The 13,737-nt window shown below is 38.7% G+C and overlaps 1 protein-coding gene across 1 annotated transcript in view; it reads left to right on the plus strand.

Annotated features, from left to right (window-relative positions):
* The window catches only part of DENND4C (DENN domain containing 4C), a 107,261-nt gene that overhangs the window by 44,831 nt on the left and 48,693 nt on the right, over nt 1-13,737 (plus strand). Inside the window, exons 3-9 of the mRNA XM_054031337.1 lie at nt 1,895-2,147; nt 3,348-3,417; nt 5,585-5,754; nt 7,152-7,393; nt 10,336-10,402; nt 11,042-11,100; nt 12,595-12,739. Coding sequence (XP_053887312.1) covers nt 1,895-2,147; nt 3,348-3,417; nt 5,585-5,754; nt 7,152-7,393; nt 10,336-10,402; nt 11,042-11,100; nt 12,595-12,739 — 1,006 coding nt within the window. The remainder of the gene's footprint in view (nt 1-1,894; nt 2,148-3,347; nt 3,418-5,584; nt 5,755-7,151; nt 7,394-10,335; nt 10,403-11,041; nt 11,101-12,594; nt 12,740-13,737) is intronic.

Raw genomic sequence — 13,737 nt, forward strand, 5'->3', positions numbered from 1 at the left:
CATGAAATTTCCTGCTGGTGTCATTGTACATGCACATGAAAAGGGATGGATGGATCAAAGTGGGACTATTGAATGGCTGGAAAAAGTGTGGCATAAGAGACCAGGATGTGCTCAAGCATGGTGAAGTTGACAAAAGGTGGGAAACTTATGAAGCCCGAAATCAGTCTGGTCGCCCAGTGGATCAAGAACGCATGGATGTCCATTCCCTCGGAAATTATAGAAAAATCATTTTGGAAATGCTGTATCAGTAGTGCACTCGATGGGTCAGAAGATGATGCCATATTTGATGATGACACAACAGAGGCTGATGATGAGAAGGAATCTGAGTCTGAAGGCAACCCTGCCCACATCTACGATGACAATGCAGGTACAGCTGTGACTGAAGCAGAGTTTAATGAACTGTTTGGTGAATCAGAGACTGATTCAGACTTTGAAGGATTTTAAGACTTTTTAAAGTCTCATATTGTTCTAAGTTACTTGTTTTAAATACCCGTTTACTGATTTTAAATATTGATTGTAATTTTGAAGGTGAATACATATTTGTTCAGTTATTATAACAGGCTTTTCGTTAGATTACATTAAAATAATTCTAGCAAAATTTTTGAGTGTTTCTTGTGATGCCAACTTTTAAAATATAGCAGAGGTCGGAAAACTTTGGCTCCCAGCCCATCAGGGTTTTGTTTACTTGGAGCATCTGCAGGCACAGAAACCCTCAGCTTCTAGTGGCCACAGTTTGCCGTTCCCAGCCAATGGGAGCTGAGGAAAGTGGCCCCACTTCCTGCAGCTCCCATTGGCTGGGAACTGCAAACTGTGGCCACTGGGAGCTGAAGGGCTCCATGCCTGTGAACACTCCAGGTAAACAAAATGTCCAGGCCCACTAGCGGCTTACCCTGATGGGCCAGGAGCCAATATGTGCCAACCCCTGAAATATAGGTTCGGCTTATGAAAGGGTCATACAGTTTTTGCTATTTTTACCTATCCATTTTGGGGAGGGGGGTCAGCTTATAAACTAACGGGCTAATGAACGAGTATATACCGTATATGAGTAGTGTGGAGGTCTGATTAGACAGAACAATTGCTTTCTTTTGGATGGGGGAAGATAAAACTTGCATGTTTTATTACTATTTTAGAAATATGATTTGGTACAGTTTGAATTCTGCCTTTCTTGCCACTGTTCATATTCAAGCAACTGTTCTCCATGCTGAGTATATTTAGAGTTTTCTACTCCTGGAAGTTAGCAGTTCTCCCAGCATACTAAACAGAAAATATAATCCTTTTAATTGGCTAGTGTTTGAGATTAAGAACCCCTACAAAAAAAATTACCAGAGAAACAATGAATCCAAACTTTGATTGGCCCACTTCTCTAAAAGCTGACCAAGCTAGCAAATTTCAGTCTTTTCTAATAGTCCCTTAAAAATAATTGGAATGAATTTGGTAACATTTTAGTACTTCTGAAAAGGAATAACTCCTAGCGTAAGACATGTTTAGATATAGTGTGAGGAAACATTGTGAAAGCTTCCTTTGACAGCTAACAGTGCAACGCCGCCACTGTTCATTTAGTTAATTACTTAGGGCCAAACTTTCAGACTTGGTATCCGAAAGTTACACACCTACTGCTGAAGACTTGCCACTCCCACTGAAGTCCCCTTTTTAAAAGTTTCTCTGCTCAGGCCAGTTGCCTAGTGTGTATTTTCACATACCTTACACCTCTTGCTATTGTGAGACTATGGTTAAGATGACTGTGAAATGTACACTTCTCACACATCAGTTATTTACTATTGGTGTGCAAAGCTAATTGCAGTCCTAGAAAGACAGCATGCATGTATCTGCACAAATAACATGATGTATCTGTGTGTAATGTTTGTATCTTTCTATTTGTTTCCTTCATCTGCAGAGTTCTATATGAAGGGAAGGAACGTGTAATTTTAGGCTGTGAGGTGATCCAAGCTACTCCCTACGGTCGTTGTGCCAATGTTAACAACAGTTCAGCTACTTCCCAACGAATCTTTATTACCTATCGAAGGGCTCCTCCAGTACGGCCTCAGAATTCCTTGGCTGTAACAGATATCTGTGTTATTGTTACCAGCAAAGGAGAAACGCCTCCCCATACGTTCTGCAAAGTTGATAAGAACTTAAATTGCGGCATGGTGAGAATAAATGTTGTTTTAAAACTTTAGGCCTTTCTAAAACAAAAAGGGACAAAACAGGAAGGCTTTTGGACTCTCTTTAATGCTGTTATTAATGTGTGTCTTCTACTGTGAATATATTTTCATTCTCAGTCTGACTTATGTCATGTTAGTTTTGAGTTCTTGTTGTTTCAGTTTTTCCCTGGAAGCTTCTGCCAGGATTATTTCCGTTAACTAACTAGTGATTTTCTCAATTTGCATGTTGAAACACCATTCCCCTTTAAAAGGGAAAGGGAAAAAACAAACCTCCTTAGTGCTAGTTAGGGGCCAGTACAAAAAACACTGTAAACACATTTCTTTACCTCTGATACTGATAACACTTTTTTATTTAAAAGTCAGAGAATCCAGTTCATTGCTTATATTCCTTGCTTGGACTTTCCATTGGACAGTACATCAATGAAATTAGTTTTACTTTTGTTTATAGTCTGCTATGCCTTCAGTTTCTGAGCTGTAGAGTACACTTAAAATTTAGATCGACCTAGCTATGTCACTTGCAGTGTGAAGCTGCCCAACCCCTGGGTGTAGATCTGGCTAGGTCAACGCAACCTAGCTATGGCTGCTCAGGGAGGTGAATTACCACATTGATGGAGAAACCCTTTTCAGAAATGCCTATGCTACAGCAGTGTGCTGCAGCTGTGCTTCTGTAGTGCCAATAGTTTAGACATGGCCTTAATGCAGCACTCCTTTAGTTTTCCAACACTGCAGGGAAATCTGTTTTAAAAACACTTGTATACATTGTCATACCCCAAGCTCCAAAAAACAAACCAAACACTGTGGAAATATTTCCATTGGTCTCAAATTCTGTAAAAGCTTATGATGTCCCTCTAAGGGTCTGACTTGAATGACAAAAGGAAGGAAATGCAGAGTGAAAGCTGCAGTTGCTTTATTTCACCTGTACTTGTTCCATTGTTTGTTGGCCATAAAACAGTAGGTGTGTCTTTTTACTTATGACCTTTGATAAAGGGCACAGTATTAACTCTGAATTTCCTGATGTGTTGTTACTTGTTGGGCTGATGAACACCAACGTTTCCTCTAACATTTTTTATTTAAATGTCTCTGCTTTGGGTATAACTGTAAATAGGTTCAAACACTTAACCTGTACTGCTCCATTCAGATGCTGTCTCTGTGGGTTTTGATGAGACTTAATTTTGTGTCTTACAGTGGGGGTCCAGTGTGTACCTCTGTTATAAGAAGTCTATGCCGGCTTCTAACTCAATAGCATATAAAGCTGGTAAGTTTTTGCAAATGAGAGCACCTAAATATATTAGCAGAAGTACATAAGTATCCTGCCTAACTTTATTTTAAATTATTCTTTCGACTTATTAACTTTGCTCTCAGGGTAGAGATCCAATATATAACAACCATTGACAAATGTCAACCAAAATGAATTCCTATAATCCTTTTCCTCAGCTCATCCCACTTCTCCAGCAAAATCCTGAGCAAACATGTAAAGCTTGTACCTAGCTCTAAAGGTAGATCAACTTGGCCTTTGTTAAACAAGCTAAGATTAGAGTTCAGGGCCCACCACTGAGAAGGTCCTCACTTTAGCTCCCTGTTGGTCAAATCTAGTGACTGCCAGCAGATGCATCTGAGATGTAGTGTGTAGACAGAGAGGAATTCAATGATGAAAGGCTGTAGAGAGCAAACACAACTTCATAACTGCCCAGGCTTATGCAGCTCCATGTGTGATGTTTCTCACCATTGAGAACAAGTACTTGCATGCTGAGAGCAGATGGAAATGAGGCAGGAGCCTAGTCCTGTGCACCCTTCAGTAGCAGGTTTGTAGGAGCCAGGATGATGGAGATTGAGACTGCCAGGGAGAGGTGGTGTTTGGGAAGTTGAAGGGGGGCCCTAGGGTAGTTTGAGCGGGGGGCATAGCTGGGAGTGTTGATTGTTGAGGAGGGGTTTAAAAAAATCATGGCGGAAGCCTGGAATAGCCACCTCCCAACTGGCTTGGATTTAACAGGAGGAGCAGTGAGAGCAGAGGGTTAACTACATTGGCTGCTTGTTATTCGTTGTCTAGTCAGGTGAAGAAACTGCAAGGGAATCCCAGCAGACTACCCGGATAAGTTATATTTTAGCAGGGCTGTGGAGAGGCATTGAATTATTGCCGTGTGTCTGGGTGCCTTGTGAGATGCCTGACACTTAACAGTTCTTAACTTTTAATTGCACTTGGAAGGAAATTGGAAGCCAGTTCAGTCTGAGGAGATCAGGTGTAATACGCTACCAAATGACTACCGCTATTGCAAGCAATTGGCTGTGTTCTGTACTGACTTTGCTGCTTGTTTCCTTTATTTTTATGGCTTGCCTTGGCAGACTCTGCAGCCAGGTATCCTTAACTCAGTTTAGCAAATATTTATATTTGCTTTTAGTGAGCAAAAAGCTTCTCTTTATTTTGTTGTTTGTATTTTTGGGGATGGTGGGGAGTAAGAAATGGTTGGAGGTTCCAGACAATCTTTTGTTTTTATTTGTGTGTTCCTCACAACCATCAGAGCATTTTGCATATACCATGGAAGCTAGGTGCATTTCTTCTGTCCTCTTTTGCAATCTGTTCACCTATTTTAAGTGAAGGAGAGGGGCTGAGGAATGTCCCAACCAAGAACTGGCTGGAAAATCTCTATGTGTAAATCTTTCTGTGAATTTACACTAAAATAGTGGAAGTAGCATTAGTTTTTAAAAAAAAGAGACCTTCCCAGTTGGGCTTATGGAGCATAAGACATCAGAAGTCTAGAGACAAGCCTCTTCCTTTGCCCATTGAATGGAATAAATTGCTAACATTTATTTCCTGAGTGGAGTTGTAAACCATAGATACTAGGGTGGATGGTGCTATATAATAACCAAGATAAGTGACATTGGTATGCTGATACTTCTGTGCAGTGTTTCTAGGAATTCAGGAGTATCTGTCAGCCAGAAATACTGCCCAAAAGGTGTTCAGTGGTCATGCATCTGTACTAGCAGTTAAATTAATTTATGTTAATTTGGTAATTTAAGTTTTAAAGTAGGCAGCCTGTCAGTGAGTTCATGTTTCTATTCAATGGAACGTTAATTCTGCTCAGCAAGGCATTGCTAGTGTAGAATAAGTTTTAAGCAGCTCCTATGTAGTTTAATGCCAGATATTCGGTTATCAAAGTTTACAATTTGGAATTGTTTGAACTGTTACAAAAAGTGAGTTTTAAACGTACATGGATGTTTGAAATCCATATTAGATTGTTTAGTCTCGTGCAGTTTTAACAGGAATTCTCCCCCGCCCCACTTAAGGTTATGTAAGCAGCTGTGATGTCTGGTTAGCAGTAGATCTTAATGTATGTTTTCTACAGCTATACTGCTGTTGTTTTGTTCAAGGCTTGCAGAGCATTGAAAATGCACTTGCCAATCTTTCTTTCTTTTTTCCCAAAAAGGCTTAATTTTCAGATATCCAGAGGATGATTATGAATCATTCCCATTGTCAGAATCTGTACCTCTTTTCTGCCTTCCTATGGGAGCCACTATTGAATGCTGGGATCCTCAAACCAAATACCCATTACCAGTGTTTTCAACATTTGTCCTGACTGGTTCTTCTGCAGAAAAGGTATGATTGAGTATTGTGTTGGTTTATTTGTTGTTGTTTTTTTAATGGTTGATATCCGGACTTATCCAAAGATAGAATTCAATTGGTATTGAGAGAAAATATACATGGCTGCTTCAGTATTTGAGAAATTTCAGTTATCCTACTGAATGTCTGTCACCTATGCCCTTTGGATTTATTGTGGAAAGAGGAAATACAAATCCTCCTGCTCACTTGTGACTGATTGTAGCTAAAATAATCTCCTTTCCCTTTGAGTAATTAGTCTTGCTTCTAGAAACTTTGGGGGGAATTCTGAAATATGTCCAAAATACACAAAAAAGCATGTAGGAAACCAGCTCCAAAATGAACACTGGTGTGATACTGCCTATGCAGAGCTTGAGGTGGCTGAGCCTATAGGAAGGCAAGGAACAGGCAGGCAGGAAGGAAATAATATGAAGAGTTTTTTGTGGTGTTTAGTCCCATGGGAATGAAGCATACAGTTATGGTTCCATAGAACTAAAATTGCAGGACCTGGGTGGATCAAGAAATCCAAACTCTCACTCCATGTGGGCAAAAGAAGTTTTAATCCATCCCTAGAAAAGATGTTCAACTGAAAAGGGGATCTTCAGTTGCCTCATTTATAATGATATTTAGGTTTAGTTTCTGTTGATCTCATCCCACAGTACCTGGCTCTAATATTGCTCCATGGTCATCCAAGAAGCCCCAAACCATTTCTCCACTCTAGTAATCCTTGTTGACCAAAGGACAAGTGAAACCTGTATTAATCTTTTTCCTTTATAAGGAACCTATTTTAGGGTATCAGTTATTGATCTTGCATTATCAGTTTTCCAGTATATTTCAATTAACATGAAACTTCGGCAGGCAAGATTGGGAGTGTTAGGAAAAGTCACTCTTCTGTCAAAAGTCTATGTAAAATGGGTTCTAAACGTCAAGCTCCTGTGTAGTTTTATGTGTAATGCAACCACCACATGGAAATGTTCATAAACAGAACAGTTTTCTAAATTGGTTTGGGTTGTGTAGAAGGTGCTATTTCATAGCATAGAAGCTCTGGGTTCCTTCTGGATGTTGTTAGTTTCTTATATGTAAACTTTTTGGGGGGCAGGGGGAGAGACCAGAGAAATATTAAACTTAAAAGTTCATATTTCTATATTCATAAGGATGCTTTAATATAGAACCAAATATTTCTGTGTGTGTGTGTGTGTGTGTGTATTGTCTAGGATCCCCAGCCATGGACTATGGCCCCTTTTGTGGTACTTATGGACTAGAGCCCCATTGTACAAACACATAGCAAAAAGAATGAAGTACTTTAAAGAAATCAAACCCAACTTTCTGTTTAATGTTGGGCATAACCATTTGCTTGTTTGTGGGTTTGTTTGTTTTTTGTTTTGTTTATCCTTCAGGTGTATGGTGCTGCTATTCAGTTTTATGAGCCTTATTCCCGGGAGCTGCTAACAGAAAAACAGTGTATGCAGCTGGGTCTCCTGACAGCTGTGGAGAGAAAAGTGGTTACTTCCAAATCCATCAATTCCAACACGTGCATCTGCCTTCTCTCTCACTGGCCTTTCTTCGAAGCCTTTCGAAAATTTCTTATGTTCATCTACAAGCTCTCTGTCTCTGGGCCTCATCCTCTTCCAATTGAAAAGTATGTTTGCCATCTTTCAAATAAATTAATGTTTCAAGGCACTTAAATGTAGATGTAGCTCAAAAAGTGAGATGACCATATGTAAATGGCACCTTCTTACTTGGTGTATTTGTTCTGTACTCTTGACTGTACTATATGGCTTCTACTGAATTGACAAAAATTACTTGTTCCTACTGTTAGCACTACTGTAGAGCCAATATGGCTATGAGGAGTGGAGTGGATATTTTCCTGCTTCATTTATTAATGTTCTGTCTTCATGTTCTCTTACTGGTGACAGAAGAGGCAAAAAAAAGCTACATTTTTAGATCCTCACTTTAGATTTGCAGCACTGCAATTTAGAAAAATAAATCTGTTCTTTTAAAATGAATTGATTTGGTATGAAGTCACTGAGGGTATAAACAGGGAACCCCAAGGATATTTAAAGAAGATGCATATTTAGGCTATTTTTAAAATCAGCAATTAATGTAGAGTGGTCATGACCATCTCTATAAGGAACAAGATTTCATGGCTCCCATCATATGCCTAACAAACTACTTCACAACACTTGAAAAAAGTGGCATATGTGCTGGAAATATTGATACTTACAGAAATGGCACACTTCAAGAAATGACACTTTTAGGGAGACCATTTCATTGGTTTTATTGGTTACATTTCATCAAAAGATCCAGTGTAGACTTTGGTGCACTTCCCCCAGCCCCCTTTTTTTGTTGTTTTTTTTTGGTTTTGGAAAGGACATCTAAAAGTCAGTATGCCGCTTGGTGGTATCTTCTGTGTCTCCCACTGTTCCCTTGAGGTGCCAGAGCTGCTAATACTTACTTTCTTTACACGCTAAGAATGTGTGAAAGGAGATATTTTTGTAGCAATTTATAATACGGATAAGGAGGCCTTTGGAGCATTTTTATGAATCTTAACTAAATGATCTCTGTACAACCCATTGCAAGTAGTGAAGACCGTATTAGACAACTGTGTATGTTAACTGAGTACAGAGGAGACTGTAATCCTATTAATGGGAAGATACATTTGGATGAATCTGACCTGTAGATCAGCACTCATATTTGTTTCCTGTCATCAGTGAAACTCTTCTCTGTGCCTCCTAACCACCAATTTACCAGACTGAGACTGGAGATTTACTAGTTCTTGGTTATTCCATAATCACTAGTCTGAATAATATGCTATTATGTTTCGGGATGGGCTATTATGTTTTTTTAAGGCTGGGCTAATAACTAACCCATCTCTCCTTTTAAGACACGTTTTAGAGTAACTTTGCTGTACAATTACAGCCTAAAAATGCTTGAAACATAAACTGTAGCTTAAACCATCATTTCTATCTGTTAAGGTATGGTGTACACTGCTAAAATGGTAATTGAATTAGTAATGTAGCTAGATTCAAATACCACCTACAATATTAAAAGTAGCGATTTAAGATTTTGTATCTTTGAAAACTATAAGCTGTTGGAGCTTTTATTTATTTATTTATTTATAGTTCTGTGTTGTGTAATAATGTCTCAGAAGATATAAACAAAAATAAGTGCAGATGACCTTAAGTTGATAGTCCTCAGTTCCCTGGGGATTTTTCCAAAGATGGGTTTTTACAGTGGCTTGAGATCAGAGAATATCATACTGTATCAGTCTTCTCAGTAATCTCCTGACCTAACCAAAACCAATGAAAAGATCTCAGATGACTTAATTTTAATTGAGAATAGAGTATTACTGACTATTAGCCATGAAGTTAGTTTGGATTAAACGTAGGATCAACGTCCATCGAGATTAGTTAATGAAACTGACAACCCCTTCCCACTCCACACCCCAAAATTCATCTCAGACTAGGCTGTGAGGGAGGTGAGAATAACTTTACCAGTGTTCCACTTATTTAAATAAAATATTGGGGAAGCTACATTAATCAATGAAATATAGAGCTTTTGACTTCTAGACTGCCAGTTCGAATCCAGCCCAGGGTCTGTAATGACCAAGTGTTACCACTGTTTTACAGCTATTAACCATACTACAGTGTTTGATAAGAGTGGGATGGTCTGTGTCCAGTTCCTAGTGGACAAGTGTCAAAATAATTAAACTGCCACAGTTAGTGCTAATTGACCCCCTTGTTGGCTGCATGTCACAGGGATGAGTGAAATGTTAAAAAGTTTGATCAGGGAGAAGCCAAGAATTTGGCAAGGAAACACTCTCCCTCTTCGAAGTCACACCTATGAAAGGTTGAGGCACATAGGTGTGAAGCATGACAAAACTCACTGTTCTAAGTGAGCTAGCAGGCAATGAGAAATGCCCTGCTGTTATTAGAGTATGGATAGAATAAAGTGATGGTAGTGGTCCATTTTTCATAATTTTTTTGAGGGGGTGGGAGGTTGTGTTTGGAGGGACAATGCCATGTCATTTAATCCCCAGATTAAATGTACCTGTTTGCAAATAGTGTGCAGTATACTCTTTTTTACCTCTGCTTAGTGTTGTTTATTTGGAAAAATATTCACTGCAATAAAAAACCCCAATAAAACCTACATTTGCCATAGGTTCTAAACATACACAACCTGAGCATGTGGTATTTAATAATCAGAATGCATTTTGTAGGCATGGTAAGTGGGTTTTTAACACATTTATTTTTAAAATGGCATCTTAACTTTGAATTTTAAAATGTGTACCTTTCATCTGTTGTCTCATATGCTGAATAATTGATGCTTGACACAATATTATAGTTAAATGCAGTTTCCTCTTGCTGTAGGACACTTGAGGAATCTCTTCCCTGTTGTCCTACAGCAGTTAAGTGTGTAAGTGACTTTGCAAACCTTCCTCTGGACTGCTTTAAAGGAGTTAAAGAGGGGAAAAAAAAGAAAATATGTAAAAGCAAACCCGATGAAAGGCTGTCTGCTATACTTAAAACTGAATTTGCTGAATTGAAAACTGATATTTATTTATTTAAATATTATTTTCAGGCACATATCCCATTTCATGCACAATATACCTTTCCCTTCACCTCAAAGACCAAGAATCCTTGTACAGGTAACCAAAATATCTACTACTTTTTCTGGTTATAAAGATGGGGTGGCCCTTCTCCCAGGCACTGAAAGTGTGGGTTCTTCCTTTGGGCTTCTGTCCTCAGCCTTAGACCTACTCTTTACACAAGGAGCCAAATGCTCCTCTCTTACAGCTCTGTAAATTTGGAGTAGTACACTTGAAAGTCCAGGGGAGCTCTTACAGATTTACAGTCATGAAACTGGCAGTAGAATGTTCTTCTGGTTCCTCAAATTTCCATTACTTACCTCTTTATTTTGTAGGCACCCTTTACTGTACCATATTTCTTCTTTCTACTGTACCCACCCACCCGGAAGTCTCTTAGATGAGCCACCCCTCTTGAAGTATCTGTAGTGCCACTCTGTTAATCACCAGGCAGTGGTTGAATGTTCAGTGCTATGTCACAGACTGCTCCTTGTAACTTCTGTGAGTTGTCTCAGTGATTACTCTGGGTCTTCTGTTCACTGGGTCAAGAAATTTCAAGGGTATCTCTTCGCATAGCATTGTGACATTCTGCCTTTAGTGTGGTTGCTGTGCCATCAGAATATTCTGTCGTAAATTTTGATTGGAATATTGTACTGTCTTGAGTTGCCACATAAATCCATTTAATGTTTTCACCTTTTTCAGCTTTCTGCCCATGATGCATTAATATTGTCTCAACCAGTTTCTACACCCTTACCACTCAGGTAACACTAACAATGTTTAAATTCTATACGGCTTATTGATGAGGGTTGTTTTTTTTTTTTTTTTTTTTAAATGGGCCGGGGATGAAGCATGAGAGAAAGTAAAACTTTACCATAATATAATTTAAATCTCAGATAATTGTAAAAGATCAAATATATGTATACTGCATATTTATAATGCAGTTTGTGTGGAAAAGTAGTGTCCAAACCCCGTCACGTATGAGGGAGTAATAAGGCTTGAATACTTACTATATATGAACAGCAGATGATTGCTTGCTGGCTCAGTGTAGGATCTCTTTTGAGCAGAGATTGCTAGCTCAGAGTGATTATTTTTTTAAATAGTTGATATTTTGGTAACTGAGTTGTATGTCATGATCTCCGTATTTTGCTTTTGCAACAGAGATTATTTGTTGTTTTACATCCTTTTCCCACCCTTCTAATCCACGGGGGAAAGTACAATGCTGATGGCCACAATCAAGTAGTGTGTATACATGTGCAAGCACATTGGAAGGAGTCTAAAGATGTATTTGTATAGTCATAGAGGCTGGCATGTTCTCTGCAAAAGCAGTCTGAAGCCTTCTCTTTTCTGGAGCCCTGTACACACACTTTAAATTTGTAGTATACATATTTATATTTACAAATTTCCTTTTTAGTTTTAACACTTCAATCAACCTTTGTTCAGACTGGAAAACAAATATTTTCTCTGGAAACTTTTGTTTTTATATTGTACCTCCTATGCTGGAGGATCCCAAAGAGTTATTTGCAAATGACAAGTGTCGAGCACCTTTGGAATGTATCCACCTTAATAGTGGAGAATAGCAGCCAGTCAGCAAACTGCACAGTGGCGTGGTGCATAAAGAGAGACTCTCCCTCCAGGACAGGAGAGTAAACCCCACCTCTTTTGTATGAAGTGTCAAGAATCTTTAATGTCCACACATCACGCACGCAAACTAAACTGCATGGAATTAAACTTGTATCTATCTCAGAAATATGAAGGATTGAGTTGACCCAGCTGCAATTAGAACTTGTGATGTTAGACCCCTGGAATGAATGGGTATAGTTTTTTGATGAACTGATTGAATTATTCCATCCTAAATAGTGATGCCAGATATCTGCATAGCTGGAACATTCACTAGCCAAACAGGCCTTCCTTTCATAATGCCTATTTTATTTCATAGCAAGTTCGGCTGATGGCTGCTCATGCACGTAACAGGAAACTCATAAACATAACAAAGAACAATTTACTGAAGCTATTTTAAAGAGGTTCCCTTGGATTTAGTTTCTGTTTGCAATAGTGAAAATCCCGTATTGAGGTGGTGGTTATTGACTAGCTATTCATAATGACATGAATTGAAGCCAACAACTCCTCTCAGCCAGTCATAGTTCCCAGTAAATGCCCAGCGTTTTAGATTGCTGTTGTTGTAGCAATTATTATATCTTTAGCTGTATGTTGAACACTACTGTTTGGATCCAAGTAATCTTCTCTTCTCTTCCTAGTGGAGCAAACTTCAGTACTTTGCTGATGAATCTTGGACCAGAAAACTGTGCTACTTTGTTACTCTTTGTGTTGCTAGAAGGCAAGATCCTGCTGCACTCTCTGAGACCAGCTGTACTGACTGGAGTAGCTGAAGCTGTAGTCGCTGTAAGTACAGGATGTTCTGTACAGTAGTGAACAAATGAAGTCATTGCTGACTCCACAGTGTAATTTTTCATTATGATTTCACTCTTTTTCATCACCTTCTAGAGTTGACCCCAAACCCCCTCCTTTTGGCTTGAAAATGCTCATGCCTAGTCTCAGCCAAACTGTGATAAAAATCTTTTTGTCTTACTGTGTTTATATTAAATGCCACTGTTCTTTGTTTTATTTAAGTTGCTGACTCTTTTGCAGTCCTTGACAATTGCTTCTGGGGTATTTAATGGTTGATGCTTTCCAAGGTAATGGAATGCTGACTTCTTGAGAAGTCAGAGACCACAAATAACAGGTCAGAGGTCCTAGAGAAGGGTCCGTGTGTCCTTAAGAAGCGGTACCATAGGAAATCTTTGGACACAAGGAAGGTACCTGGGAGTTGGGACTTAACTCTTACAAACTCTCTAGAGATCTGTACATCCAAATTCAAATGCCTCAGGAGACACTGGAGATGTACTTTTGAACCAGATGTCTGTTTCTATGCCAATAATAATGGTCTCTTTGTGGGTTAAATTAATGGAAAGTGTGTGGTTTAAAAAAAAAAACACTTGAGTTATTAGAATGACACAAAAACATTTGCATAAACTCACATGGCTCAATCAACTCTTGTTGAAATAAATAGTCCCTTTTCTGAACCAAAATTAATTGCAAGAAACTTCAGCCTAAAACTTGAGAAGAAACCTTCTACTCTGAACCTCTCTTTAGCTTTACAGTTCTCTTGACTCCTGTACTTATCATGAACATCATCTCTCTCTTTGGTGGGGGAATAGCAAAGTTTGAAGCTCAGATCTTCTTTGGTTTCTGAAATCTTTTGTTAATGCCATATTGTTCACACTTCAGTGCAGCTATATTTTTCCTCTGGGGGGCGGGGGGTCTAATCAACATTTTTTTTTTTTAACTTTTAGTAAAATGTTTGCAGATTAGGTTAAATCAGGTTAACAATATATTTTTCA

The sequence above is a fragment of the Malaclemys terrapin genome, chromosome 6, assembly GCF_027887155.1.
Source record: "Malaclemys terrapin pileata isolate rMalTer1 chromosome 6, rMalTer1.hap1, whole genome shotgun sequence".
Classification (NCBI taxonomy): domain Eukaryota; kingdom Metazoa; phylum Chordata; order Testudines; family Emydidae; genus Malaclemys; species Malaclemys terrapin.